At 49.0% G+C, this 26,802-nt stretch overlaps 3 protein-coding genes, 1 long non-coding RNA gene and 1 other non-coding gene across 11 annotated transcripts in view; 2 read left to right on the forward strand and 3 right to left on the reverse strand.

Annotated features, from left to right (window-relative positions):
- Positions 1-193: 193 nt before the first annotated feature.
- On the reverse strand, positions 194-9,221 carry NOP2 (NOP2 nucleolar protein). Its single transcript, XM_043440331.1, has 16 exons — positions 9,089-9,221; positions 8,720-8,829; positions 7,209-7,254; positions 6,943-7,031; positions 6,518-6,753; positions 5,406-5,461; positions 5,122-5,282; positions 4,813-5,012; positions 4,576-4,665; positions 3,746-3,833; positions 3,529-3,669; positions 2,869-3,008; positions 2,654-2,743; positions 2,394-2,516; positions 2,061-2,289; positions 194-961 (listed from the first exon to the last, which is right to left on the reverse strand). Exons 2-16 carry the CDS (start codon positions 8,823-8,825, stop codon positions 291-293), a joined length of 2,466 nt encoding a protein of 821 aa, XP_043296266.1. The 5' UTR covers positions 8,826-8,829; positions 9,089-9,221; the 3' UTR covers positions 194-290.
- Positions 8,824-10,147, forward strand: LOC122423122. Its single transcript, XM_043439903.1, has 3 exons — positions 8,824-8,854; positions 9,078-9,532; positions 9,751-10,147. The coding sequence occupies exons 1-3, from the start codon at positions 8,824-8,826 to the stop codon at positions 9,892-9,894; spliced, it is 630 nt and encodes a 209-aa protein (XP_043295838.1). The 3' UTR covers positions 9,895-10,147.
- Positions 9,992-26,802, reverse strand: part of CHD4 (chromodomain helicase DNA binding protein 4) — a 29,810-nt gene continuing 12,999 nt past the window's right edge. For 3 of the 7 annotated variants that reach the window (XM_043440328.1, XM_043440330.1, XM_043440325.1), the window contains exons 16-40: positions 26,515-26,715; positions 26,221-26,358; positions 25,673-25,794; positions 25,386-25,559; positions 24,911-25,052; positions 24,689-24,820; positions 24,482-24,599; positions 23,021-23,145; positions 22,447-22,684; positions 22,109-22,284; positions 18,602-18,782; positions 18,431-18,517; positions 18,252-18,340; positions 18,020-18,153; positions 17,538-17,682; positions 17,260-17,425; positions 16,908-17,005; positions 16,675-16,804; positions 16,352-16,423; positions 15,743-15,880; positions 15,396-15,504; positions 15,149-15,281; positions 11,674-11,872; positions 10,796-10,959; positions 9,992-10,611 (exon numbers count right to left, since the gene is read on the reverse strand). In XM_043440328.1, coding sequence (XP_043296263.1) covers positions 10,594-10,611; positions 10,796-10,959; positions 11,674-11,872; positions 15,149-15,281; positions 15,396-15,504; positions 15,743-15,880; positions 16,352-16,423; positions 16,675-16,804; positions 16,908-17,005; positions 17,260-17,425; positions 17,538-17,682; positions 18,020-18,153; positions 18,252-18,340; positions 18,431-18,517; positions 18,602-18,782; positions 22,109-22,284; positions 22,447-22,684; positions 23,021-23,145; positions 24,482-24,599; positions 24,689-24,820; positions 24,911-25,052; positions 25,386-25,559; positions 25,673-25,794; positions 26,221-26,358; positions 26,515-26,715 — 3,429 coding nt within the window. In that variant the 3' untranslated portion in view covers positions 9,992-10,593. Of the gene's footprint in view, positions 10,612-10,795; positions 10,960-11,673; positions 11,873-15,148; positions 15,282-15,395; positions 15,505-15,742; positions 15,881-16,351; positions 16,424-16,674; positions 16,805-16,907; positions 17,006-17,259; positions 17,426-17,537; positions 17,683-18,019; positions 18,154-18,251; positions 18,341-18,430; positions 18,783-22,108; positions 22,285-22,446; positions 22,685-23,020; positions 23,146-24,481; positions 24,600-24,688; positions 24,821-24,910; positions 25,053-25,385; positions 25,560-25,672; positions 25,795-26,220; positions 26,359-26,514; positions 26,716-26,802 lie in introns of all 7 variants that reach the window. The other 4 variants (XM_043440329.1, XM_043440326.1, XM_043440327.1 and 1 more) reach the window with 3 other exon arrangements.
- LOC122424127 lies at positions 17,086-17,223 on the reverse strand. The gene has a single exon (XR_006264320.1).
- Positions 20,366-22,146, forward strand: LOC122423368. The gene is made up of 3 exons (XR_006264134.1): positions 20,366-20,628; positions 21,710-21,773; positions 22,022-22,146. It is a non-coding gene; the product is annotated as an uncharacterized LOC122423368 (long non-coding RNA).

The following is a 26,802-nucleotide window of genomic DNA, read 5'->3' on the forward strand; positions in this document are numbered from 1 at the left end:
TCCTATTGCCCTCCTCCCTCCTGCGTCCAAACACCCAGCTCTGACTCCATGAATCTCCTTCCCCGAGTCCCCAGGAACTGACCTGATTTCTCAGTACGCTGCTCTGACCCCTCTTCTGAGGATGCCTGTCTCACCCTCCCTCTGCTCTTTAAGCAGCAAAGCCAGTACCCACCCCCAAAAAACACACAGTGGCCAAAGACTGTAAAACATGTATTAAATTTCACATCCATGGTTGGGAAGCCATCCTCACAGAGGAAAGAATTCCAACCCTGTAACAATGGCAGTCTAATTCAACCATCCACTGAAGTCAGCAGAGGCTGGCGGCTGCCTCTGGACTGAGATTTTCTCCTCTTTGCTGGCGGGGGCCGGCTGGAACTGCAGGAGGACACAGTGGGAGTCTTAGGTCCCTTGGGGGTGCCATTCTGTTTCTGGAAGGCAGCTTTCTTGAAAGGTTGCTCTGCCACCTGCTGCTTAACCTTCTCAGCCCCTGTGGTGTTTCCAACAAGCTGGTCTCGGTCCTCAGGCTTGGGTGTGGCTTGGGTCTTAGAGAGGGACGGTGCTGCGGGCAAGTCTGCGTTCATGGCCTTGGGAGGAGCACGGTGCTTCCGGAAGGCAGCTTTCCTGGAGGACTGCAGTTTGGGTGACTGTTGCTTTAGTTTCCCAGCCTCCTTCACTTCCCTAACCACTGCTGCTGTTACAGCTGGCTGACTACTGTCCTGGAGCTTGGAGGACGCCTTGGCCTTTGTGACAGAAGACACAGCGGACAATTCTACATCCGTCCCTTTGGAGATGCCATTCTGCTTCTGGGACGAAGACTTCTTGGGATGCAGATGTTTGTGCAGCCGTTGCTTTGCCTGACCAGCCTTCTTGGCAGGTGTGCTGCCGCTCTCAGACTTGGGGGTCACCTGCCCATTCAGGTTGGGCAAGTCTGGGTTTGCGGGGGTGGATGTCGCAGAATTGCCTGTGGTTAAAATTAAATAGTCTGAGAAATAAGGGCTCATCACTGGGTCATGATCATCAGTGGAGCAGGAAAAGCAGAGATATTAAAGTAAGGAGATTTCCTGGGTGCCACTCCTGGCCAAGTGCCCCACACAACAAGGGCAGTACCCAAGGGCAGATCACCTAGATTCAGATTACTTAGTTTCACCTAGCCTCTACTCAAGTCGTATTTGGAATCTGTGATAGAGAAGATACCATTACCCATCCATGGGCCAAAGGATTTCAGAGGAAGCTGTGCCCCCTGGCGGCCAGCAGGAGGTGACTCCTGAACAAACTTGAAGCACTGGGCTTCTCTTTTAATCAGAAAAGATGTTTTCTTCCATGCAGCTTTTGATGAGATGCAGAAAAATAAGGCACATGGAGTAACTAAAAACAAGCTAGTACTTTGTGAATGAAGACTGAGGTATTAAATATGTATCTTTAAAGTTACAGCAAGAAAAATACAGGGTACTTTGCTACTTCTTGAAGAGATGTGTTAACATTCAAATGTGACTCATGTTAAGAGGCACTGTTTATAGAGAAAAGTCACCAAGTTTGTGTGCAAAGAAGTCGGCCTCTCCCTCGTCCAACCAAGCCTAAGGTGACACCCCACGAGGCAGAGCTCTCGGGTTTGTTTCAAAACACCCCACCCTGGCCTTTATAGCCCAGCCCAAACTACTCAAGACAGCCAAGAAAACCATCTGCAATTAGTGAGACTGCAGAGAACTGACGGTTCTGAGGAGTCCTATGCCAGCCAGTGCTGATGAGGCTGAGATCTGTTACCAGGAAGGCCGCCCTGGGCCAAGAAACCACACCCCCGCTGGAGAGCATTCAGGGCTGACAACTGCAGCCGCCTGGCAGAACTGAGGAAAGGGCTCGATCCATGCGAAGCCTTTAACATTCCCAAATGGGGTTCAGGCCTGGGACCAATTCTAGCTGGAATGAAAAGGATCTCTCACTCCAGCATTCAAGGCTAGGCTAGGGGTGCAAGGACCCACCATTTCCTGCAGCCACACTCCAAGGTCTCTGGAGGGGTAAAGAGCAGAGGCGGAGATGAAGAGAGCAAAGAGCACATCGCTTACCCGTTTGGGACTGGGGGATGGAATTGGAGAATTTCTTGAACTTGGCAATAAAGAAGCCATCCATGTTGTGGGTGTGAGGGTAGAAGCGGCGGGTGGAGCGTAGCGTGGGGTGGAAGCGCCTTTCCCGGAAGCGGGTGAAGCCCTCCTGGCCGAAGTCCAGGCCAGTGGGCACCAGGCGCACGTTTCTCTTTTTCAGGGCGTAGTCCACCACCCACTCATTCTCCTCCACCTGATGTGTGTGGGAGACGGAAGGAAAGCAGAGCTGGAGTTGAAGGGGCGCTGAGGGCATGACAGCCCAAGGCTAGCTCCCTCCTGCACCCCGACAGGCCTCACCATGATGGAGCAGGTGCAGTAGACGAGGTAGCCCCCTGTCTTGGAGGTGGCGTTGACAGAGTCGATGGCGCTCAGGAGCAGCTCCTTCTGTAGGTGGGCACATCGTAGGATGTCCTTCTCATCCTGCCCCCAAGAAGTAGAGACCCAGGCATTGGAATCCCAACAGGGGACTTTGGAAGGAGCACGCTGCTGGCTGCCTGGGGGGCCCCCTCCCCCAGCTACCCCTCCAAGGCTTCTCAGCTGGTCCCCCACCCCTGCACCTTGTTCGTCTTTACAGCAGGGTCCTTGGAGATGATGCCGGTGCCACTGCAGGGAGCGTCCAGCAGTACTCGGTCAAAGCCGCCCACCACCTGGGGAAAGGGGAGGTGAAGCAGATATTTTGGGCAGTGGAACCATACCGTGAGCTTCCCAGGGGCAAGTCTCAACATCCTGAGATCAGGAAGCGGGGAGGAGAGACACCCAGCGGGAGCCCCACCTTGGGGAACTGGCGCCCATCATGGTGGCTGATGATGGCGTTGGTGACCCCCAGCCGGTGCAGGTTGCCCACCACGCTCTTCAGCCGCTCGGCATTGGCATCATTGGCGAGGATCACACCTGTATTCTTCATGAGCTGGGCTGAAGGGAGAAGGGCACAGGGCTCAGCTGCAGCTTTTCTGCCTCCACACCTGCTGGGCTTCCCCTCTCCCCGCCAGCCCAGGAACCTGCCGGTGAAGCCTCAGCCCTTCCCCAGGAAGCCATGTTCCCTGCTGTCCACCCAGTCTGTGCTGGGCCCTGTGATGAGCAAACCTGTCAGGGTGGTTTTTCCATTGTTACTCAACAGCCTTAGTTACTTCTTCCAAGTTATAACAGCATAATTAAATGGTTACAACTAACTGTATGTAATCGTTACTTGTGCACACACATGCAACTCTCAGGATCCAAGCAAGACATAAAAGCCAACCTGCGTACCATCACCTCGCCATTCTACAGAGGACCACAGAGGACCAGGGCCCTGCCCAGGGTCGTGTGGGCAGGAAGAAGCACCCATGGGGATAGAGCTGGGCCGCCTGGGGCTGTTTCTTGAGCACCCTCGAGTCACTGACCCCACCCCCGCTTCCTGAGGATGAGTCCCCGCCCTGCTGGCCCCTCCTCTTACCTATGTAGCTGGTCTTTCCTCCAGGGGCACAGCACATGTCCAGGATCCGCTCGTGTTCCTGGGGTGCCAAGGCCATGACAGGCAACATGCTGGAGGCCCCCTGCAGCATATAGTGCCCGGCCAGGTACTCGGGCGTGGCCCCTGTGGAGGAGAGCCTGCAGGTGACGCGCTGGGACGAGGGCAGGGGTGGAAGGGCTCCGGGACACGGCGCACTCACCAATGGGCACCGAGGAGTCATACACCACGAGTCCTGTCTTGGACCACTTGCCCAGGGGGTCCAGATTAACTCCACGATTGATGAGTGCCTAGAGGTTGAGACGGATGAAGGGTTTAGAACCTTGAAGTCGACTGTCAGAGAGGGTGGAGACATGAGGACATGGCCAAGCCGGAGGCCTGTGGCACCACAGCCCGACAATTGTCAGAAGCAGTTTCTCCCATCTCTCCCCGTATCTCCCCTTCCCGGGCCTCAGGTTCTAACTCAAGGTCTGAACTCCATCCCCATGGAGCAGACTGCCAGCTCTTGCTCTTTCATCTCCTGGAAGCAGAACCCAATCTTCCAAGAGCCTCAGCCCCCTTGCCATCAGTTAAACATTACTGGTGACAGCACTTTAAAGACAGTTGTCAGGTTATCTAACACCAGAAGACACACCACACACAGGGCCGCACCACTGCCTCTAAACCCGTTTTTTAACCTGGAGCCCCTGAACCCTCAGAAACAATGAGCTTCAAGTACTGCTTGCACCTGTGTGTCCTGTCTGTTCCTGCAGGCAAGAATCAAGGTCTCACCAGCTTCCCCATGACTGACGAGGCAGACAACTCCACCCATCTCTCTGTGAGGCAGCACTTCCATCACCGCCCAGTCATAGGAAGCAGAGGCTGAGGGGACAAGCTTCCCACTCCACAGGGGTCCTCGGCCCTGAGCCGGCAGACCGACTCAGCTTGGCACCAGGCCTGTCAAGGTTCGCCCCCTGGACTGTGGCCGGAAATGCTCAGGGTGGCATGCAGGAGTCTCTGGATGCACAGAAGTCACTGCTTCCCACCCCTCACCTGAGCAAGGTCCCGGCGCCGGGTCTTCAAGGTGTTGGTCCTGAGGGTGATGGGCCGAGGCACCTCGTTGGCTTCCAGGAACTCCACCAGCTGGGACAGAGGACGGCGGGGGGGCGGGGGTCAGGCTGGCCAAGGAGCTCCACCAGGAGAGCAGAGGGCCAGGAGGCCAGCTACCTCCTTACATGGGGGAAGAGGAAGGACATGCAGGAACAGCGTCAGGGATGAGTGAGTGGGTACCTCGGACAGAGGGAAGAGGTCCATGAGCTTGCCCAGCAGGAAGTCTCCGTAGGAGTAGTAAGTGGCCAGGTCCTTGCGAAGCCGCTGCAGGTATTCCGAGCGGGACCGACCCTCCTCCCGCTGAGTCCCAAAGTCGCGCAGCACGCCCACTATATCCTGGATGCGTTTGTGAACACGCTGCAAGTCTGGAGCCTGGGCATGTGGGCCCATTAAGGAACTGTTTCTGGGTGTGTGCATAATGGGGGGAGAGCAGGCCTGGAAACCCCTTCTCACAAACACATCCCCCCAGACCCTGCTCTGAAAGGATATCCTGCTCCATGTCCCCAGCAGGGGGCAGCACAAAAGGCTCCTCCTCGTCCAAATTGATCTGCAGGCCCCCCTCCGACTCCTCGTCCTCTTGGGGGCCTGACCCTGCAGACGCCTGCTCCTCTTCCTCCTCTTCGTCAGTCTCCTCCTCGCTCCACTGGCCCCTGCACACAAACCCAGGAGCAGGGCGGCTCACAGATCAAAGGAGATACCTCCTCCTTCCTTGAGCTTTCCTCCTCCCCAGCTGCCACCTACGTTCCATCCGAAGAAGAGTTTCCACAACTCACCCAGCAACTGCTTCCTGGGCCTTCTGCTTCCGAGCAGCCCTTTCAATGGGCAGCAACTGAAAAGAGAGACAAGCGGCTGGCAGTGCAAAGCCGGCCCATCCACCAGCCCACAGAACACTTCCCATCTATTTCTTCCCTAAATACAAACGTTTAACTCTTGCTCCCAGAAAGAAATACAGACCCTACAAAAGTGACTGTACGCTTGGCACAACATTTACCATTGTTGAAATAAAACGAGGGATTCAACGGGTTCATTATACTGGTCTTCCCACACCATATGTACACAGGGTGGGGATGAAAACTGCCCCGAGGGTGCCCGTTTTGCCGTATTTCCCCCCACACTTACTCTACATCATTTTTCAGTTAAAATCATGATGCATTTTCAAGTTTGCCTCTTGCCTTTCTCATTCACAGTTAGAACACAAGCATTTTCACAGACATATTGGCCAAACATTGATTTCATGTATGAATGAACTTTAATTCACTTAAGTAAACTGGACATTTTGGAAGCTTCCAGAGTTTTGGCATTATGGTCCACACAGATGGTGCCTGGAAACTTCAAAATGGTAGCTTTGTAGAGAGGAGGGGGTTCGTGGGCGAGGGGTGCAAGTGGACACTTTACTGGATTTTGCTTGAACTTTTCTAATAACACAAATATATGAACTGTATAATACATAATAACTTCTTATACTTTAACAAGTAAACCTTTGTCTACATCCTTGATCACGTTCCTAAGGTGGAACTGCTATATCAAAAGGAAAAACCTGTTTTAAGATTCTCAGATACCAGATGATTTTTAAGAAAACTTTTAAAAACATGTATGCACATTTCTATTGCCATCAGTGGGGCCATTTAAGTGTGTCGTTTCCCACATCCTCACCAGCACTGGGCATTCTCATGTTTCAAAGTACTCTATCCCTATCTATGGCTCTTCTAAACTTGCACATGTGTGGAAAGGAGGTAATCAGTGCTCTGAAAGAGTGATGGCACACCAAAGTCCCTTTTCTCTACTCAGGCTTACCCTCATCACTGAGAGACAGTCAAAGTGATATGGAAAGACTCTAATAAAAGACAAGGATCACTTCTGGGAGACCCAGAGGGATGGAACTCACCTCTTCACCGTCATCCTCATCTTCGTCCTCTGAGTTGGAGTCAGCTCCATAGTCATCTATCATATCGGCATCACTGTCCTCAGAGCCCCAGAGGTCCCCCTGGTTCATCATATCATCCCCTTCAGAGTCTTCCTCCTCCTCTTCTTCACTGCTATGGGTTGGTGCTGGGCGCTTCTTGCCTCGAGCAACATTAAATAAGGACAAGGCTTCCTTCTTACCAGGTGTCTGGACAGCTCCTGCAGAGACCCCAAAGGGTTTGCAGAATCCTAGACCAGTGGCAGCCACACACTGATGGAGCCTGCCCTCTCTACCCTTGAGAATATCCTCTAGCTGTTCCTTTCATGTCAGAAATGCTCAGAGAAGTTCCTCCTTCCCCAGGACCCAGAGGACTCCTAACGTAGCACCCAGCTCTTATTTTCACTGACCTTTTGGTAGCTTCCCAGGCAATGGTTTAGCCCCAGGGGACTTTTTCATCTCGGGGGCTTCAGCAGAGCCCAACCTCCTCTTGGCTGCCCTAAAACCACATAAAAAGTGGAAAATGGAACACACCTCCAGGCTCTGCCACCTCCCAGGGCAGGGAAATGTGGCAGTCCCCAACAGCCCTTCCCATCAGCTTGATCACATGGGATCACATGCTGAAAGATGAGCAGGACCGATTTAACCCGTGTAATGTAGGTCTGGACACACTCACCTCTTTCGAGCACGACTGGACAGCCTTTTTGAATTTTCATCACCACCTGTTTAAAAAACAAACAACCAGAATTGAATATTACAGAAGAAATGAAAAAGAACACTGGAAGAAAAAATAAAAGGAGAAACAACTAGAACACTAGTTAAAGGGAATAAATTGTAACCCACTCCACTGTGCTCTGGGGGCTTCCCTGGTGGCTCAGACCATAAAGAATGCATCAGCAGTGTAGGAGACTCAGAATTGATCCCTGAGTTGGGATGGAGAAGGGAATGGCAACCCACTCCAGCAGTCTTCCCTGAAGAATCCAGTGGACAGAGGAGCCTTGCAGACTACAGTCCATGGGGTGACGAAGAGTCGGAAACGACAGAGCACACACACCATTGTGCTCTCCCAGGAGCCGGGTAACAGATGCCAAGGAGACGATCTCCATCTGGTTGTTCACCAACCAAATCCAAAGTGGGCCTTTTTCCAGACTGATTTCAATGGCATCATCACCATTCTGATAACACAGATTCTTTCTTCTGCTCTTTCTTTTACTCTCAACTAATCAGTTACCAGGGATTCCCTGGTGGCTCGGTGGCAAAGAATCCACCTGCCAACGCAACAGACACAAGTTCAATCCCTGGCTTGGTTCCCTGGCAAAGGAAATGGCAACCCACTCCAGTATTTTTGCCTGGGAAATCCCATGGACAAAGGAGCCTGGCGGGCTACAGTCCATGTGGTCCCAAAAGTCAGCCACGACTGAGATGACTAAATAACAGCACAATCAGTTACCAACCACAGGTTCCACAACTGCTGCTGTTCATATATTCTCTAAATAACTTAACATATTTAAATCTCAGCTCTTTGATAATTATCAATTACAGACAGTTGATAATTGCCTGCAAGTTAAACTCTCAGCATCCACTTTCTAAGCAGCACCTCTCTCACAGGACACTGAGGTGATATGAGCCCAAAGGGATCAGCATAGTGTTGAGCACTTGCCAACACCTCAGTTAATCACATCTTTTATACAAGGATGGACATGAACTACCTGCTCCTTCTCCCCTCCAGCCCTCTCTTCCATGCAATAGACAACCAAGTGTTATGCAGGAACCAGATTTGTGGTTACCATCTCCATCCCCTCCACAACGCAGTTCACAGTGACTGGACTGCCCCCCTTCCCAACTTTCACTTGCTACACCATTTTTTCAAAACCCAACTTCTTGACAGAATCTTTTTAAGCTCTCTTAACTCTATGGCTTGCCCCTTCCTCGGAACTCCCTCAACAGTAATCACACCTCTCCTTGCATAGCTTCTTGTGTCCCTGCCGCATCTTCCCTAAGTTCTAAATGCTAATGAGAGTATTTCATTCATACTAGTCTTCTAGTAAATCATTACAAAGTTCTGTTTGAACAGAAAATGAACACATAGACCAAAAAAAAAAAAAAAACCCACGAAGGAGTTAGGCTATAATCGAAGAATAACCCAAAAGCGGGAGTATCAGGAGCGGAAGCACGCCTGACCCTTACCTGCAGGCAAGAATTTGGCGAGTTCGGTCTCTGCACCTTTCTGTTTCCGGGCCTTTCGGCCCGGCCCGCGCTTCTCCTTCTTCGTAGGGTCCAATTTGCGCCCCATGGTCCTAGGGAACATAAAAACGGGAGACGGTAAACGTGCTGAAAGGGAAAGGCAGACCACAGACGGTCTGCCATGGGTAGTGACTCCATCAGAACCTGGACTCAGCAGCCCCCTAGCCCCTCCAGGCCTAGCCAAACCTCCACTCCACGCTGAGCCCCGGGCCCTGGGTCCCACGCCCCAGGTGCCCCTCCACACGCCCCAATCCAAGTCAGCGTCTCTCTCTCACCCGACTTCGTTCACACCCGCCCGAAGCCTCGGCTCACCTGGAAGAGGCAGGCACGGAGCTCCACGTGCGGCTCGGCCAGGAGATCAGACGCCACACCACGGAAACGTCTCGCGCAGGCGCACAGCGGTCCCCGAGGTCCCGCCTCTTCCGGCCTTCGGGTCCGATGAGGAAGCCGGAACATTTGCTCGTCGGGCCGGCGGCGAGGCCGGGCAGGATTCCGGAGCGGACAGCTCCGCTCTCCCCGCAGGCGGAGAAGGCGGTGCCCCCGAGGCATCTTCGACTTCCCTGCCCTCCACTCCGGGCGTGGGCCTTTGGCCTCGTAGAGTTCAGTTGGAAATATTATACCCGGAAGCCACCCCTGCCCCTCGAACACTGGCGCCAGAGCTGGGCCCTCCGCCTGACGTCGCCCCGATATCGGGGCCCCCACGCCTGTGACGCGGAAACCCTCTTCCTTGACCGCAGTACCCGCGCTGCCCCTCAGGTAAGGCTTCTCTCTGCCCAGGTTCCCATCTTGGAGGTCGGGAGGAAGACATCTCGTGTCCACATTTTACCCACGCAAGTTAACAGAAAAACCGACGTAAGCCTTTCTGCAAGTAAACACCAAGGTGGCGCTCTGTTGGTTAAAATACTGTTCCAGCCCTGGTTCCACCTTCACATTGCGAGGAAGATCCTTTCATTTTATGCATGATATCTCTACAGCTTGGAGAAGCCGGCTTTCGCAGGCTCGCGCACGGCTCAGGTTGTGAACCGCGGGTGGCGGTGGGGGTGGCGGCTGTGCACAGGGGACAGCGTCCTGCCCGGAACACGTGTACAGATGGGAGACTCAACTCTTCCGTGGACTGATGATACAAGGAAACCCCTATTCTCCAATTACACGTGTCCCAGGGCTCCCGTCACTCACTCACCCACCTGCACCTACACCCACACTGAACCAGAGCACTAAAATACAAGGAAACTTTTATTTTCAGTTTTCATCAAGAAATCTGTTTTGTTTTTTTTTTTATGCTTTTGGTTCTTTTCCTTTTTTTTTTTCCACTTTATTTCATTCTAGCCGCTCAGGGGCTGGAGCCACTGGGTTCCTGGTATTAAAAAGATGCCAACAGAGGTAGCTGTGTCTCGCCCAGGGGCCCGGCCCGCTGTGAATACCCCAAAGGAGAAAACAAAACACAAAATCAACCAGCAAAATAAAACCGGAAGGAGGAAGAAATTCAGATCATTTTCTTCAAGCCTGGCGGGAACCCACAACAGTTCGTGTGTAACAGACGGTGTTACAGTGGGGAGAAGCCAGGGCCCAGAAGGCCAGCCCGCCAGCTCCCTGCAGATGGCCCCGGCGCTACTGCTGCACGTCTCTCCAGCAGGAAGGGCATCACTGCCCCTCACTCCCTCCCCTCCCCTAGTGCTCGGGGGGCTGTTCCTCTACAACTTAGAAGATGGGGCAGAAGGAAGGAGAGGGTCTCTCGGGCCCCCAGGGGAGAATCTGGGCAAGGGAAAGTGAGGAAGGTCACTGCTCAGCGGTGGAGGTGGTATTTTCCATCTGGGTCTTCACTGCTGCTGGGCTACCTATAGGAAGAGAAGGCCAAGGGAGTCAAGAGTTCCAAGACCACAGCAACCCACCAGATCCCAAAAGAACTCACTAGTAAGCCCACCCCGCTGCCCAGCCTGTAAAGCTAGCGACAGACAGCAAAGTTTCCAAGTTGCGTAATGGCTCTGTTGAACAGCTGACCAGAGGAAAATGGTCCTATACCTGCTGTGGAGGTGGTTCAGGAGCCCGGTTTGCCAGGCGACTAAGAATATTACGCTCTGACATCTGTAGCCTCACAGCAACTGGGGGGATTCGGGCAATAGTGGCTGGGAGTCGAGTCACATCAGCTTTCATGTCACTCAGCAGTTCTTCTAGCTGTTTCAGAACTGCATGGGGAGAAAAAGAGGCGGTGAGCCGTTGTGGTCAAGACCCAGGTCCGTCCTCCCATATGGGGACCATCCCTTCCCCCTAGTACTTCTCAGTAACTGAGTAACTGATGTGCTGAAATACTGTCATTGTCACTGAGTCACCTGACCTGGCTCCACCACATATTTCTTATTCCTCATGTTCCAGTTCCAGCTGCCCATGATTCTATGATTTTAAAGTCACCTGTCCCTTGATCCCTATTTTCTCTTATTTCCTCCACTTCTTGAATAGTTATTCCTTGTTTCCTTTTCTCTTTCCTCTCCTTTTGGAGCTCTCTCTTCTTCCTTTATACCAGCCTTCTTTCTGTCCTTTCACCTTCCACCCGCCTCACAGTGTCTGTCTTTAATCAGAAACTGCATGTTGAAAACGGTCTAGAATTTGACAGGATATTAAATCACCTGAAATTACACTACCACAGATGAAGCTACATTATTCTGCTTAGTTTCCACCTCCAAGAACTTCAATATATTCGAGTTAAGAGGCAAAGAACTACTGTCCTTGATTGCCTCTAAGATGTCAGCTGCCTGAGGAGGAAGGCGAGGATCCCCAGCATACCCTAAGCTCCCAGACAAAGGAGCTGGTGAAAGGCTGGGGCCGGAGGAGTAACCGCGTACTGGGGAAGGGCAGAGAAAGAAAGAAAGGCCAGGTTGGCAGGAGGCAGGGGAGCCACTGGCTACCTTTGTGCAGGACTGCATTAGCTGGCTTGTTTCCTGCCATGGACTCCTTGGACAGGTGCTGATGACTCTCCGCTAGACACTCCACCTCAGCAAAGCGGGTGTTGAGGGCCATGGACGGGTGAGAGGGGTCCTCGGACATGTTGAGGTAAGCTGCTCGCCGCAGCTGCTCCTCAATCACCAGGGCTTGTTCTAAGAGCTGGACAGGAGACAGGAGGAGACAGCAGTCAGACTGACGCTCCTCTTGCTTGCTGCTGAGAGTCCTCTCGAAACCGGTAAAGAACTTCACGGATGGATGCTCCCTCCCCCTCATCTGGCAGTCCAACATTATACTACTGCCTTTTTTACCCCTCTTAGGAGGTCTGTGTTTTTAAAAGTTCTTCACCCTTTACTGATTCACCCTTATACAAAAATGATAAATATTCAATTTAGAATATAACATAAAAAGAATTCAAATCACAATTCCACCTCCAAAAGATGTTAGAGGTTCTTCATTACAGATTTTTTTTTTTTACAAAATTAGGTTCTATATATGTATTTATATTGCTTTCATTTAAAGTTACATAGTAAGTGAGGTTGCTCAGTCATGTCAGACTCTTTGCGACCCCATGGACTGTAGCCTACCAGGCTCCTCCGACCGTGGGATTTTCCAGGCAAGGGTACTGGAGTGGGTTGCCATTTCCTTCTCCAGAGGATCTTCCCAACCCAGGGATCGAACCTGGGTCTCCCACATTGCAGGCAGACGCTTTACCATCTGAGCCACCAGGAAGGGTAAGGCTTACATAGTAAGACTCTTTATAAATAAAATATGACTTTAAACAGTTGCATGGCAGTCATCCTTTGGATATAACTACCCTATCACTTGTTTTTCTTTAAAAAATTATTCCTGTTGTTTCTTTCACCTCCATATCTCACTCCCATTCCTTTCCTTCCTCAAATAGGCAGTCCTTTTAATATATCTACTTTTTGTGGATTTTCTTGAAGATAGTATTGTTTCGTGTGTGTTTTCTAATTTACAGAATGTTTTTCTGTACATTATTTTCCTCCTTTCCCCATTACGTATCTTTTTAAAAGGTCCATTTATGTTATAGAAATGTATTTTATCACTTCTACCTGCTGCTGAATGCTGTGATGTGAATCCACATTTTACCTACCCACACACCCAGTGTCAAACATATTTGGTTGCCTCCAGACCCCACCACCGAAACTCATATTGCAACAAACACTTGACATGTCACCTGAAGGAGCTGTGTAAAAGGTCCTTTGAAACACTCCAAGGGACAAAATGTTGATACTTGAGTTATGAGGCTTATTTTACTCAATGATCCTCTGGTTCTTAAAAAGAATGAATCCATTAGAGATCAGGAAAAAGGAGAGTATGAGAATAATGGACTGTTGTTTCTTCCACAAGACCTGCCTACATCAGGTGTACTAATTTATGCTCAAACAGACCAGACACCTACCTGTACCCTGTACACTCCTTCACCAGCTCCCCTCCCTCTTGCCCCAAACTATAAGCTTTCTCCAGAATCAGCGTTCTCTCAAGAGCTCTCTCACCTCCTAGCATCAGCCAGCCCCTCTATGCAAATGGGGTGGTGCTTCTCAAACCTGTACCTCAGGCAAGGATTGTTCTGTTCCCACTTGTGCATGGCTGATCGCTTTGATCCGACTTGTTGATGGTGCTGGGGTATTTACTTCTCAAAAACACCAAAGGATTTGTCTAGAACGGAACTCACTCTTCTACAAACGGCTAGCTCTCCTCACTTCTCTGATTTGCTGATGATAATTTAACTTTCTCAGCAACTCAGACTCAAAACCTCAGTTGAGTCTCACTCTTTTGTATCTCAAATCCAGTCAAGTAACTCAGGGGTCAGCAAACTATGGCCTGTGGGCCAAATCTGGGCCACTACCCATTTGTGGATGACCCAAGAACTAAGAATGGGTTTTTGACTTTTAAATGGTTGGAAAAAAAGTAATAGTTTATAACACTTCATATAAATTATATTAAGTTCATATTTTAGCATCAATAAAGTTTTACTGGAACACATTCATACTTACTGGTTTATCACATACGGCTGCTTGCACATCACTACAGTTTGTCTTATAAAGGAGCCTGAAATACTGTCAAGTGTTTCATTTCCTTTATCTCATCCTTTTCCACAGCCAGTATGAGTTGAGCCCTTACTACCTCATGAGTATACAGTAGTTCTGTAATCTCATGGAATGTTCTATTTCAGTTTCCCTTGGTCTTATCAAAACCCTTCACAAACCCTCAATAGCTACCCATGAACTCTAAGGTGAAGTCAAGCCTCCAGCCCCCTCTCTCCAACCTACCTCCTACCACCACCACGAGTGTCTCCTACACCCTACCTGGACTATTGGCTGTTTCCAAACACCCTACCTAAAGCTCTACAGCCTGTATACCCAACCTAAGCCTTTCGATCATAAGGCCTCCTGTTTCTATCTATCCAACAATCTCTATTACTTCATTCCAGGGGATTTCTCTGGTGGTCTAGTGATTACAATTCTGCTTCCCAAGGCAAGGGGTGTAGGTTATATCCCTGGTTATGGAACTAAGACCCCACATGCCTCCTGGCCAAATGACCAAAACATAAAACAAACAATATTGTAACAAATTCAGTAAGACTTTAAAAATGGTCATTTAAAAAAAAGAAAAAAAGTTGTAGGAAAAAACCCTCCATTCCAATGCCATCTTCTCCCTGAATCATTTGTGAGCATTCCCCACATTCCCTCTGGAGAACTTCTTTATGGATTTAGCAGTCTCCATCACAACACTTAGACTGACACGCACTTGACCACACATTTGCCGCTACTTTAAACTGAAAGCTTGAGAAAAGGCACCAGGCCTGTCCCTGTGCTCCCTGTTACTTGGCACACGATGTTGCAAGGCTCACTGGTATGCATTCCTCATTCCCCAATTATAATACTTAGCTTGAGATTCACGTGCCTTGTCTTCATTTTGATGTCTGCACAAGGTGCCCTCAATACAATCTGCTGCATTCCTAACAAAGACTCCCCTTCAGTCCTGGGCATATTAGCCCCAGCATTTCTAAAAATGGAGCTCTCCATCTCTCCATCTCCCCACCCCTCATCCGCACAGACTCAGAAAAAAGTATGACCAGTCCACTGACAGCCCCACCTCCTTACAGCCATTTCCATCACACCTGTGTCTTTCCTGAACACTCCAACCTGCAGAGGTCCCCCCACACCCACAGTGCTGCTCTCTGTCATTTGTCAGGCAGTCATCTTCAGCCCTTAAGTAACTGCTTACTTTTCAAGTCTGTCTGTCTTGATTTCTAAGATACTTGGGAGCAAAGCCATTCACAGGATACACAGCTAAGTACCCAGGAAAACATGATATACAGTATGGCTGAACGACCAGACTTCCTCTGCAGTCCCTTCTGCACTCTAAAGGCAGTCCCATCAAGCCTGTATTCCTCCCATTCCTGCTCACCTTGAACCTTCGGGCTAGAAACTTATTCTTGATCTCTAAGAAATTGCCACGGTTCATCTCCCCCTTGAAAGGTTCGTTGAGGATGGCATAGCGTGGGTCATTCTGGATGTCCTGCCAACGGGCATAGCCATGGCTGTTGGAAAGTTAATCGCTCAGGAAAAACGAAACAAGGGAAAGTAAGAACGTCCAACTGTGAGATCGTCAGAAATCCCACCAGAACCTTGGCTCAGACTCAGGCAAAGGATACTTTATGATGCCAGCCAGTAGCCAGTAGTCATGGCGTCGGTGCCAGATCTCATAAGTCTTCTTGGTGACGGTGGCTGCCCGCTCCTCATTCTGCCATAGGGAGTGCAGCTCTAAAGAGGGGTGTGTGGAAGGGGGAGAAACACAAAGGCAGACGCCACTGAGGATTCAGCTACTTACTCCTGACCCCAGATACCAACTTACTGTGCCTTTGGCTTTCTAACAGGGACCCCAGAAGAGTGTGCTGTAGGCCTGGCATTCCCTCTAGGAGAGCTAAAGTTTCTGTACCTTGGTTTCTGACAAGAACCCTAATTTCACCTTGAATCTTTCCAGTGGGCCCCTTTTTCATACCAGTAAAACCACCATCTGCAATGTTGAACATGAAACGCTGTTTAATATTTTTCTTCTGCTTCTCATCATTCAGATCCTTAATGGTCTCTCCATTCTGAAGCATCACCTCTTTTTTCTCCTCCTCTTCTTTCTTTTCTTCTACAGAACAGGCAGAAGAGAAATGTCAGCTCTAAACAGAAGACAGCACCATGGCCCTTACCTATATATATAGCACCATGTGCTACAAGACCACCCATCTACCTCCACCCTTTCTCCATTTTTTTAAAATTAATTAATTTATTTGGCTGTGCTGTTGTCTTGGTTGCAGCATGTGAGCTCTAGTTCTCTGACCAGGGATCGAACCTGGGCCCCCAGCGTTGGGAGAGCAGGGTCTTAACCACTGGACCACCAGGGAAATCCCCACATGTAACTGTTTCTTAAACCCACAAAAAGGTGCCACCAGCCCACTGACCGTCACAGGAGGGGAGAGGGGGAGTCTTTTAGCTTGGGATAAAATGATTCTATCAGTATGGATGGGGAGACTGTGGGTGGAGGAGTGTCTGGGAGACAAAGTCTTTTCCTTTCAGCAATAGTCCTTTTACAGCACAGTTGGCTTCTCCAAACACCCACCTTTGTCCTCCACCACAATGGGATTCAGATCGACTGCTGGCTTCTCCTCCACCTTCTCCACGTCAGCATTACCTGGGGGGAACAGACGGCATTGAGAACATATCTAAACAAGAGTGCTCCCCACCTCTGTTAGACCTGAAATAGTCCTAAACCTAAATCTTAATGATTAAAGTCATAAAAGATGTCCTTAGGGAGAAAAAGCCCACAGTTAAACTCAGGGGTGAAAGTCTTCCATGTGTCAGTTCCTCTGGACTGCCTCCTGCCGGGCTGCAAGTCAAAGTCCTTTGGTTCGCAGGGTCTGCAGGGCGTGTAGATAGACATACCTTTGGGATCTGTCTCCATCGCTTCCTCCGTTCTCTCCTTGACCTCTGCCTTTTCCACTTTCTCCTCTCCCTCAGGAGGCTCCACTGGGACCTTCTCCTCCTCTGAGGCAGGGGCAGGGGGCTGTGTACACTTCAAAAGAGAGAAGACAGAGGTTGAAGCAGATGGGCCAGCCCCCCAGAGGGAGAACGGGTCAATCCCACTGCCTCCAGTGTGGCATCTGTCACCCTCTCACCTCGAGGGCGGCCTCAGGGGGTGCAGACTTCACCTCTTTCTCTGCCTCTGCACTCTCTTCTTCTTTGAGGTTATTTTCCTCTACTTTTATCCCATCCTCTGCAGACCAACAACAGACATTAATTAAGAGGTCCCAGATCACAGAGACGGTCATGCCCTCTCAGTCTGTCTCATCTTAAACTGTCCTCTCGTGCCTTTAAGAGCCAGCCCTATTCTCAGGACGGCCCTCCTAAACTGAGAGGGAGCTTGCTGTGCGTCCTGCCGGAGTCCCCTGAGAGCTGAGCACAGAGGAGCAGAAAAACCACAGGCCAGGACAAGAAGAGGACAGAGGATTACCGTCCAGGAGCACTCACCGGCAGGCGGGGCAGGAGCTGGAGTATTGGGCTGTGTGTCCCCAGGAGTGGAGGGGGTAGGAGTCTTTGGGGATGGTGACCCTGGCTGGGACATCTTCTTATTTTCCTCTACTTCTGCGAGTTCAGGCATGCTCCAACGCCCGTTAACATGTTCAAACTCCTGAACCTGCAGCAATGGGACAAGAGGTTGAAGATCTGAGTCCAACTAGGCTCCTTCCCTGCTGGCCCTCCAGCTCCAACTATAAGCCCTGGATCACGGAGGGAGGCTCAGGGCTCACCTTCTTGCGAATCAAGGACATAACACCAATCCGAGTAAGGACATGCTGGCGAGACAGGCCTTCTCGGGGGACGCCATCAGCAAAGGTCTCAGCCCCATCTGCTCCCGGCTCACATAAATGCCGCATAAAAAGCGAGACATAAGCCCTGTGGTAAAGAAACAGAGAAACAGGTTAAAGAGCAGCCAGCTCCCAGACCAGACTCCTTCCCACCGGCGGGGCAGTTGAGGCCTCATCCTGGAGATGACTGTGGCTCCATGTAAGGTAAAGCCCGCCATGGCGCTGAGAGTTGGTCTCCAGACCCCGCCCTGTGCCCCAGGTCCTCTTCCCGGGAAGCAGGGAACAGAAAGCCCTATTCCTAGCAGCTGCACTTCCAGCTTCAGCAGGAGACAGAGACTGCCTCCTGGCACAGGGGGCTCCAGTGTGCGGAAAAACCCGGACTCAAAGGCCTTGCTCTACAGTGCTCACCCAAGCACTCGACTTACTTGAACTCCTTCTCTGATTTGCCTCGCAGATCCCTCACGAGCCACTGCGTGGTGAAAGCATCCTGAGGGGGCATCCCATAGCGCATAATTGCATTAAGAAAGGCTTTTCGCTGACGAGCATTAAAACCAAGAACCTGGGGGGCAGAATGAACCAGGTGAGAGGGAGGCGACCCAACTCCAAGACCCGACAGCCACTTGCACCCACCCTGCCCTAGGACTGAGTGGTACTCACTTCAATATTCCCACCAACACGGGCCAACAGAGGAGGCAATGGCTTATCTTTATCATTCCGCAGGCCCTTGCGACTGGGCCTGCGGGGAGCTACAAGAAGAAAAGGACATGTGAGCGATGCTGATTGAGATGTTAGACAAAGCAACAGGTAAAAACCCAACAGAAAGGCGTGGGCCTCACCTTCTGAACGTTCGTCAAAGTCTTCATCACCTTCCTCTGAGGCCACCGAATAATCGGACTGGTTGTCGGACTGGTCGTCCTGCCAATCTGGAGGGAGAGAGGGCAGATGAGCGGGGCCCACTGCTCTAGTGGAACGGCCCATGGGTGGGGGGCGGGGCCGGCCACACACACCTCGGTCCTCCTGCGAGCCATCATTGTAGTTGACCTGTTTACGAATTCTTTTTCCTTTGCCCAGGTTTCGGGCCAGATCTTCTTGCTGCTGCTCATAATGGTGCCGCAGCAATTTCTCCCAGTAGTCGGGATCCACACTTTCTTCCTGTTTTATGATCTCCCGTTCCACCTCCTCTTCCTCCTGGGGCAGAGGGAGGGCCAGGACTCAGGGCTGCTGCACCCCCAGCTACCCCTGGTCCTCAGAGTTCCCACTCTGTTAGCTGCTGCTCATGACTGGACTCTGAAATACTTGATGTGCCTGCTTGAACCTAAGAACTTGAAAGAAATTTAATTGACAGGACAAGCTGTTATCACAAGACAGAAGGATGAAGAGACAGTATGCATTATTTTAACCCCTTTTACTGACACACAAACAAGTGGGAGACGGTAAAATGTAGGAAAGAGATTAGAGCCTTAACAAGGCAGAATGGAGAAGCTTCTGAAATACTGCAGAAGATTCTCCCAAGCAATAAAGTACAAGGGCCACAAGCCCTTTCTGTTGTTCATAAACTTCATAGAAGTTTACCAATTGTGTGGGAAAAAAATTACATATCCTTTTATATCCCCATAATGTTTATGCTCCTCTGAAAGTCTTTACATTTTTTTTTCAGATAGTTTAGGACCACGAGTTCCAAATCCTTTACATTAGAATTAAGCTGTTAACAGCATTGATATAAGAAACAACCTACATATCCACCATTAGGGAACCTGAATAAATTATGGGGGGGGGGGGGCGGTGAAATGGATGAACAGAGTCAAAAGGTATAAATTTAAGTCATGGTGATTTTATATATAGCATGGAAAGTCTAGTTAATACCATACTGCACATTTGAAAGTTGCTATTAAAAAGAGCAGTTCTTAAAAGCTCTCTTAAAAGAAAAAAAAAGTGGAGAAGAAAATGGCAACCCACTCCAGTATCCTTGCCTGGAAAATCTCATGGACAGAGGAGCCTGGTGGGCTGCAGTCCATGGGGTCGCAAAGAGTCAGACACAACTGAGAGACTAACACAACACAAAGAATGTAGAGGGAAAAAAAAAAGTTAAAAAAAAAAAAAGAAAAAAAGTTAATACTATATATATATATAGTGACAGAACTAAACTTACTGGGGTGACATCTTGCAATATATACAAATCATTATGATTTGATACAATATATAAAATCACATCATACACTTTTAATATAATAGTGTTTTATATTATATCTCAATTTTTTAAGTAAATTATGGTACTTTCAAACGGTGACATATTATGCAGCAAAAAAGGGGGGTGAAGGAGAAGTTCTTTCTGTACTGATTTGGATGAAATAAATCTTCCAAGATCAGGTAGACAAAGGTGAGGTACAGAACATCATGGAGAAGAAGCCACTTTTCTTACACAGCAACGTGCATGCAACTAGAGATGATCATAGTCAGAAACAAACAAATACCATATCACTTATACATGGAAACTGAAAGCATGACACAAACAAACCTATCTATGAAACAGAATCATGGACCTAGAGAACAGACGGGTAGTTGCCAAGGGGAAAGGACTGGAGCGGGAGGTTGTGATTAGCAGATGTAAGCTTTCAAATATAGAACGGATAAACAACAAGGTCCTACTGTATAGCACAAGGAACTATATGTAATATCCTATGATAACATAATGGACAAGAATATATATAAAGAAAATGTGTATATATATACATATATATAACTGAATCACTTGGTTGCCCAGCAGAAATATACACAGCACTGTAAATCAACTATTCTTCCTGTTTTTGTGTGTTTGTGTGGTGTGATTTAACACAACAGAAGTTTATTTCTTGTTCCTAAAATGTCCATTACAGATGTGGGGGACTCTCCAGAACAGAAACCTCTCCAGTGTGGGGGGCTCAGTGTTTCCGACTGCTCTGATCTCATGCTCCTCTCTCTGGATGTGTTCACATGACAGAGGAGGAAGACAGCACTAGAGAGTCCTACACCAACAAATAAATGCTCCAGCCACGAAGTGAGGCTTCTGCAACAACCCACTGCTCACAACTGTCTCAGGACCCTGTCTAACCACAAGGAGCAGAAAAGAATAACCACTCCCTTCTTGTTTTGGCTGTGCCATGTGGCTTACAGGATCCCAGTTCCCTGATCAAAGACTGAACCTGGGCCCTCAGTAGTGAAAGCGTGGAGTCCTAACCACTGGATCGCCAGGAAACTCCCTTCTTACTGCTCACTAGGAGCCAAGCCCCATGTCTCCTTGTCTACTGCTGTACCTCACTTAGAAGAGGACCTGGGGACTTCCCTGTGGAACAATACTTCAACTTCAGAGAAAACCACTTTCCTTAAAAGGAAAAGGGTGTTTCTGTGTATATACACGTGTATATATATGTATACACATATATATGGATATATATGTGATTTACAGACACATAAAATAGTTTGTAAAATAAATATCACTTGTCCCCAGAGAAGGTGCTAGGTAGCCAAAGGACTGGGGTGGGGAAGAGATACTTCCATAGCTTCTGAATTTTCCATCTGGAGACTTACAGCTGACCCCTGAACAACACAGGTTTGAACTACATGAGTCCACTTACACACAGATATTTCTCAACAGTAAATACTACAGTACCACACAGTCCACAATTGAATCTGCAGATGTATGAGCTACACATATGGAGGGATGTAGTATTCAAAAAGCAAAACTTTATACAGCCACCTAGAGGTCCATGTCAGGAAAGGTTAGCAGTGGGAGGGAGAGTACCAGCCCTCCCTTGCAGCCACTCAGCACCTTCTCCCCTGGGTCCCTCCCACACACAGGCCACCCTGACAGGAGAGCAGTTTTGACCAAAGACTACTAGGCTGCAGACCAGTCAGACTTTTCAGCCACAAGTACACAACAGAGTTTAAGATATATATATCAGAAAAACAGCAAGAGGAATGATTCAGAGTTGGAAGGATGAGAATAGATAACAAAGACCATCAAAGGGGACCAGAAGAGAAAGAATTTTTTTAATTCCATACCCTATTATTATATTAGGGGGAAAATATTAGAGTCCACACATTCATAACTGAGTATTCTTTGTTTTCTGTTTTAAAAGACCCAGGAAACAGAAGGGAAAAAGGAAAAACAGTTGTTTCAAAAAGTACAGGAAGACAGGCTAAGTAAGTACACATCACATCTCCTACCTTTTCTCTGGAGAGAGTTGGGCTAGCAATCCAAAGTCTATTTATACAACTAATAAAATACATAAGAGAAAATAAAGTGAGAATCTGATAAAGCAGTTAATATAAATGTTTTGAGTGTGAAATGTGGCCAGTTAACGTCCAAGAAGTGAATGTGATTTGCTCATACTTACAGAATTTCTTTTCAAAGAGGTGAGAAAATAATCACTGTACTATTTTGCCTACAGATGTTTTCCTCTTGTCTCAAATACCATCGTGGTCTCAACTCCAACTTTTGGACCAAACACCAAGCACCACATTGGACTCATACTCACCCCCATTTCTTCTTCTCGCACCACATACTGGGCCACTTTGAATGAGCTCAAATATTCATTCATGCCCTGTAGCTCTGTGTCTTCAGTCTCATCCTGGTTCCGGTCCAGCAGTCGTTCAATGGCTTTATCGTCATAGTGGATGACACTGCTGTCTTCTCCCTCTTTGTTGTCTCCTCCTATAAAGAATCAGGGGTCCATACCCCCAGTTAGCATCAGCAGCTGCAGTGGAGAAAGCTAGCCCCACAGACCCAAGGTATGAGTCCCAAGACCCTCAGGATCAAAGATGCCCTTTAGAAGCAGCCACACCCCACACCATCACAAGTTCCTGACCAGCTCACCTCCATCTGTGGCCTCATCTTTGAATAGCTCCTCAGTGCCAAACTTGAGGATATCATCAAGCTCCTGTTTGGACATGGATCCGGTCTTGGAGCCCAGCCCAGGCCGAACAACTAGATGCGTCAGCATCATCTTTTTCTTGGCCACCTGCGTGATGCGCTCTTCCACAGATGCACGGGTCACAAACCGATAAATCATCACCTTCTTATTTTGCCCAATACGGTGAGCTCTGCTAAAGGCCTGGAGTGGGGTACAAAACAAAGACAAAAACTGAAGTCACCATGTTTTTTTGCCCTGACTTTCACATAGTAAGCCAAACCCAGCGTGAGGCAGGAGCTGCAGCTTGCCTCACACAACCTCCTTTTGCACCCCTGCTCCCAGACACCATCCTCTACCATGTTACCCTAAGTAGGTCCAGAGCTAACCCAAACTCTCCAGCTTACAGTAAGGTAAAAGACATTTAAAAAGAATCTATTGTTTTCCCCTGAAACAACTAATTCCAGATGGTGGAGCCCTTGCAGAGAACACTGCATTGCCAGTAAGTTACTGTATGCCAAGGCTGCTGCCTCTGCTCACCTGGATGTCATTATGGGGGTTCCAATCAGAGTCGTAGATAATAACTGTGTCAGCAGTGGCCAGATTGATTCCAAGACCCCCAGCTCGAGTGGAAAGCAGGAAGCAAAACTGCTGAGCACCCGGTGCTAAGAGAGGAACCACAATTCCAATGAACAAATGTATAAGGAGCATCAGAAATACAAAACCTCATTAGCAGATGCAAAATGCTACATATAGGATGGACAAACAACAGGTCCTACTGTGTATAGCACAAGGAACTGTATTCAGTATCTTGTGACACACCACAGTGGAAAAGAATATGAAAAAGAAGATATATTTTTAAAAAAGAATTGTATATATGTATGACTGAATCACTCTGCTGTACAGCAGAAATCAACCCAACACTGTGAACCAACTATACTTGAATTGAAAAAAAGAAAACCAACACACACCTCTTTAGGCAAACACCGAAGTATCAATAATGGTATTCATCGTAAGCAAAGAGCACCAGACACTGAGACGAGTTTGAAAGTTTAAGAAGAAACAGGATGTCACCATGGTCTCAACTGTCCCCTAAAGGAATTTATCAATCGCAATGAAGAAAACCTTACAAGGGAGAAATTCAGCAGACACCACCTGAACCAAGTAATCAAGGTCAACACCAGCAGTGGAACATTATCAATGTCACACTGTCCCTGGGAATGATGCACTGAGAAGGACACAGCATCGCTCTTGCAGACTCCTGCCCAAAATGTCTAACATCAATCGAACCATGAGAAAACATCAACTAGACTAATGTCAGAAAAGCTAAACATTCTATAAAGAAGCTGACCAGGTCACCATCAAAGGCATCAATATCATGAATAAAAAAGAAAGAATGAAAAACTAGAAAGAGACAATAACTGCGTGTGATGTGGGATCTGTGAGTGGATCCTGACACATGGTCAGTGGTGACGTTCAAGTCTATGACCTGGTTAGTAGTATACTAACACCAATGTTAATTCCCTGGATTTGATTGTTGTACTGTGGTCATGTAAGTTATCAAGAAAAGTCAGGTGAAAGGTATACATGAACTCGCTATGTTATTTTTTTTGAACTTTTGTGTTCAAAACTATCTCAAGTTATAAAGTTAAAAAACAAAAAGAGGAGGAGGTAGTAGTGGCTACTGAGACAAGCCTGCCACTAGCTTGCTATCTGGGCTTGGTAAATCTGGATAAATCCGGGTCCCTCCCAGGCCTCAGCATGCAATGAGGATGATTAAATGCAGTGCCCTTCTTTTCAGCAGAGAGAACAAAGACTCCATAGGGAACAATCTCCCAGGAATAATCTGACACATTCTTCCAATCAAGAAATTCAAAAGTACTCTTCCATGTCAACAAAAGACCCTAAACCACTATCCAGAAAAACAGATGGAGGGAACAAGTGATGGGTTGAGCGCCCTGAGTGAGGATGCCAGGATCAAAGCCACTCCTCCCATCTTACCATTGAAGCGGTCAATGGCCTCCTGCCGCATGTTCCCAGTGATTCCCCCATCGATACGTTCATATTTATAACCTTCGTGTTCCAGGAAGTCCTCTAGCAAGTCCAGCATCTTGGTCATCTGAAGAGGAGCAGAGTTGAATTACGGGCTTAATTAAACAACAGTCCTCCCGTACGTCTCTGAGCTGTCCACTGCTACCCGTAAGTTACCTGGGAGAAGATGAGGACACGGTGCCCACCTTCCTTGAGGTTCTTGAGCATCTTCTGAAGCAGCAATAATTTCCCGGATGCTCTGATGAGGGCACTGCCGTCATACATGCCATTAGGCATCTTAGGGGCTTCCTAGAGAGGAGCAAAAAAGAAAAAATAAGGAAAGAAACACCACATGGCGCGGTCTCCAGCCAGGGACTAACAAGAGGTGGCACAGCGTACCATGGCGGCCACGGGGAAGAGATATGGGTGGTTGCAGCATTTCTTAAGATCCATCACCACGTTTAGCAGAGAGACCTGGTTGCCGCCCCCTCGAGCATTGAGCGCTTCAAAATTCCGAGTGAGGATGTACTTGTAGTATTTCCTGTGTAGACGACAGGGTAAGAGACATCACCCTCCAGAGTTGTTACCTGGCTCACCATGTGGTCCCAGGGTTCGGGGCCTTCCTTCCGGCACCTCTCACTTTGGGACTGAGGAGACCTAAGAAGCGCCGCTGCCATCCTTTTAAACAAGGGAAGGAAGCGCTGAGCACTCTGGACCCAGCACCCCGGCCACAGGTTCCTTTGGGCCTCACTGGCTTGGTCACCACCCATTTCACATCAGAGTATGGGGAGGACTGGGAAACACCATGCAGATGGGCTGGCGTGTCTAACTGTGTCTGCCAAATGGAGCCAGCGCCCCGTTCCTCCACACTCACTTCTGCATGGGGCTCAGCTCCACACGCACGATCAGCTCTGTCTTGGACGGCATGTTCTTGAACACGTCAGCCTTGAGCCGCCGCAACATGTGAGGGCCCAGCATGTCGTGCAGCTTTTTAATCTGGTCCTCCTTGGCTATGTCTGCAAACTCCTCCAGGAAGCCTTCCAAATTGCTTCAGAAGGAAAAGGAAAGAAGCTGTTGGAGAGGGGAAGGGAAGGGACATGGTGCAGGAGGCAGAAGGAGCAGGAAGGATGAGGAGCCGACTGTGGACAAGCACACACTTACTGGAACCTCTCAGGGGTGAGGAAGTTAAGCAGGTGGAACAACTCTTCTAGATTATTCTGCAGTGGAGTCCCTGTCAGCAACAGCTTGTGCTGGAGCGAGTAGCCATTTAAAACCCGGAAAAACTGGTGAAGCAGATGGAGAGAAGTGGAGTGCAATGAAAACAGGGCTCCAGTACTTTGTAAACTCCCGTTTTACCACCCAGCAGTTAAGCCCCCACCCCTACCTCCATCTCTCTTTAAAAAAAAATGTATTATCCTTTATCTTCTTTTGGCAGTTACTTTTTTCTTTCAGCCACACTTCGAAATCTTAGTTCCCCAACTAGCCGATGAACACGTGCCCCACCCCAGAGTAGAAGTGCAGAGTCCTAACCACTGGACCACCAGCAATGTCCTCCATCTCTCTTCTAAGGCCTGGCCTCCAAGGCTTATCTATCATGAGTAAGGAAGGCAGAGATCCTTTTTCCCTTTCCCGTGCTCCTTGGTCTCCCCTTCCTGAGTAGTTGGTACCAGAACCCTAAAACTGAAGGCCACAGCTCCCCCGCCCCTCACCTTAGACTGATTATTCTTGAGCCGATGGGCTTCATCCACGATGAGGCAGGCCCAGTCAATAGAGCCCAAGATGGCCATGTCAATGGTGATCAACTCATAGGATGTCAGCAACACGTGAAACTTCACAGATGCCTCTTTCTGCACAAGAAGGTGACTTGGTCACTCGTGTCCAGGCCAAGTCAAGGGACTGGCCAGGGGGGTGGGAGTGGGGGAATTCTCTCCTCCTCACCCCAGGGACCAGACTCAAGGACGCCATAGCAACAACTCTCCCCTACCCCTGCCTCCCTGAGGTACCTTCATGCGGGAAGCCTTCTTGCCACCACGAATGGCATTGTCCTCAAAGGAAAACTCGTTCTCTCGGATGATAGCACGGCTGTCTTTGTCACCCACGTAGGTCACCACGTACATATCTGGAGCCCACATTTCAAACTCCCGTTCCCAGTTGATGATAGTGGAAAGAGGGGCGCTCACTAGGAAGGGGCCTTTGGAATGACCCTGTGAGGAAGAAGAGCAGTGGGACAGTGAGGACTCAGGATCCCACACACAACCCCAGCGTCCACTGCCTGGTCCCCGGCCCCTCCA

The sequence above is a fragment of the Cervus canadensis genome, chromosome 21 (genome assembly GCF_019320065.1).
Source record: "Cervus canadensis isolate Bull #8, Minnesota chromosome 21, ASM1932006v1, whole genome shotgun sequence".
Taxonomy (NCBI): domain Eukaryota; kingdom Metazoa; phylum Chordata; class Mammalia; order Artiodactyla; family Cervidae; genus Cervus; species Cervus canadensis.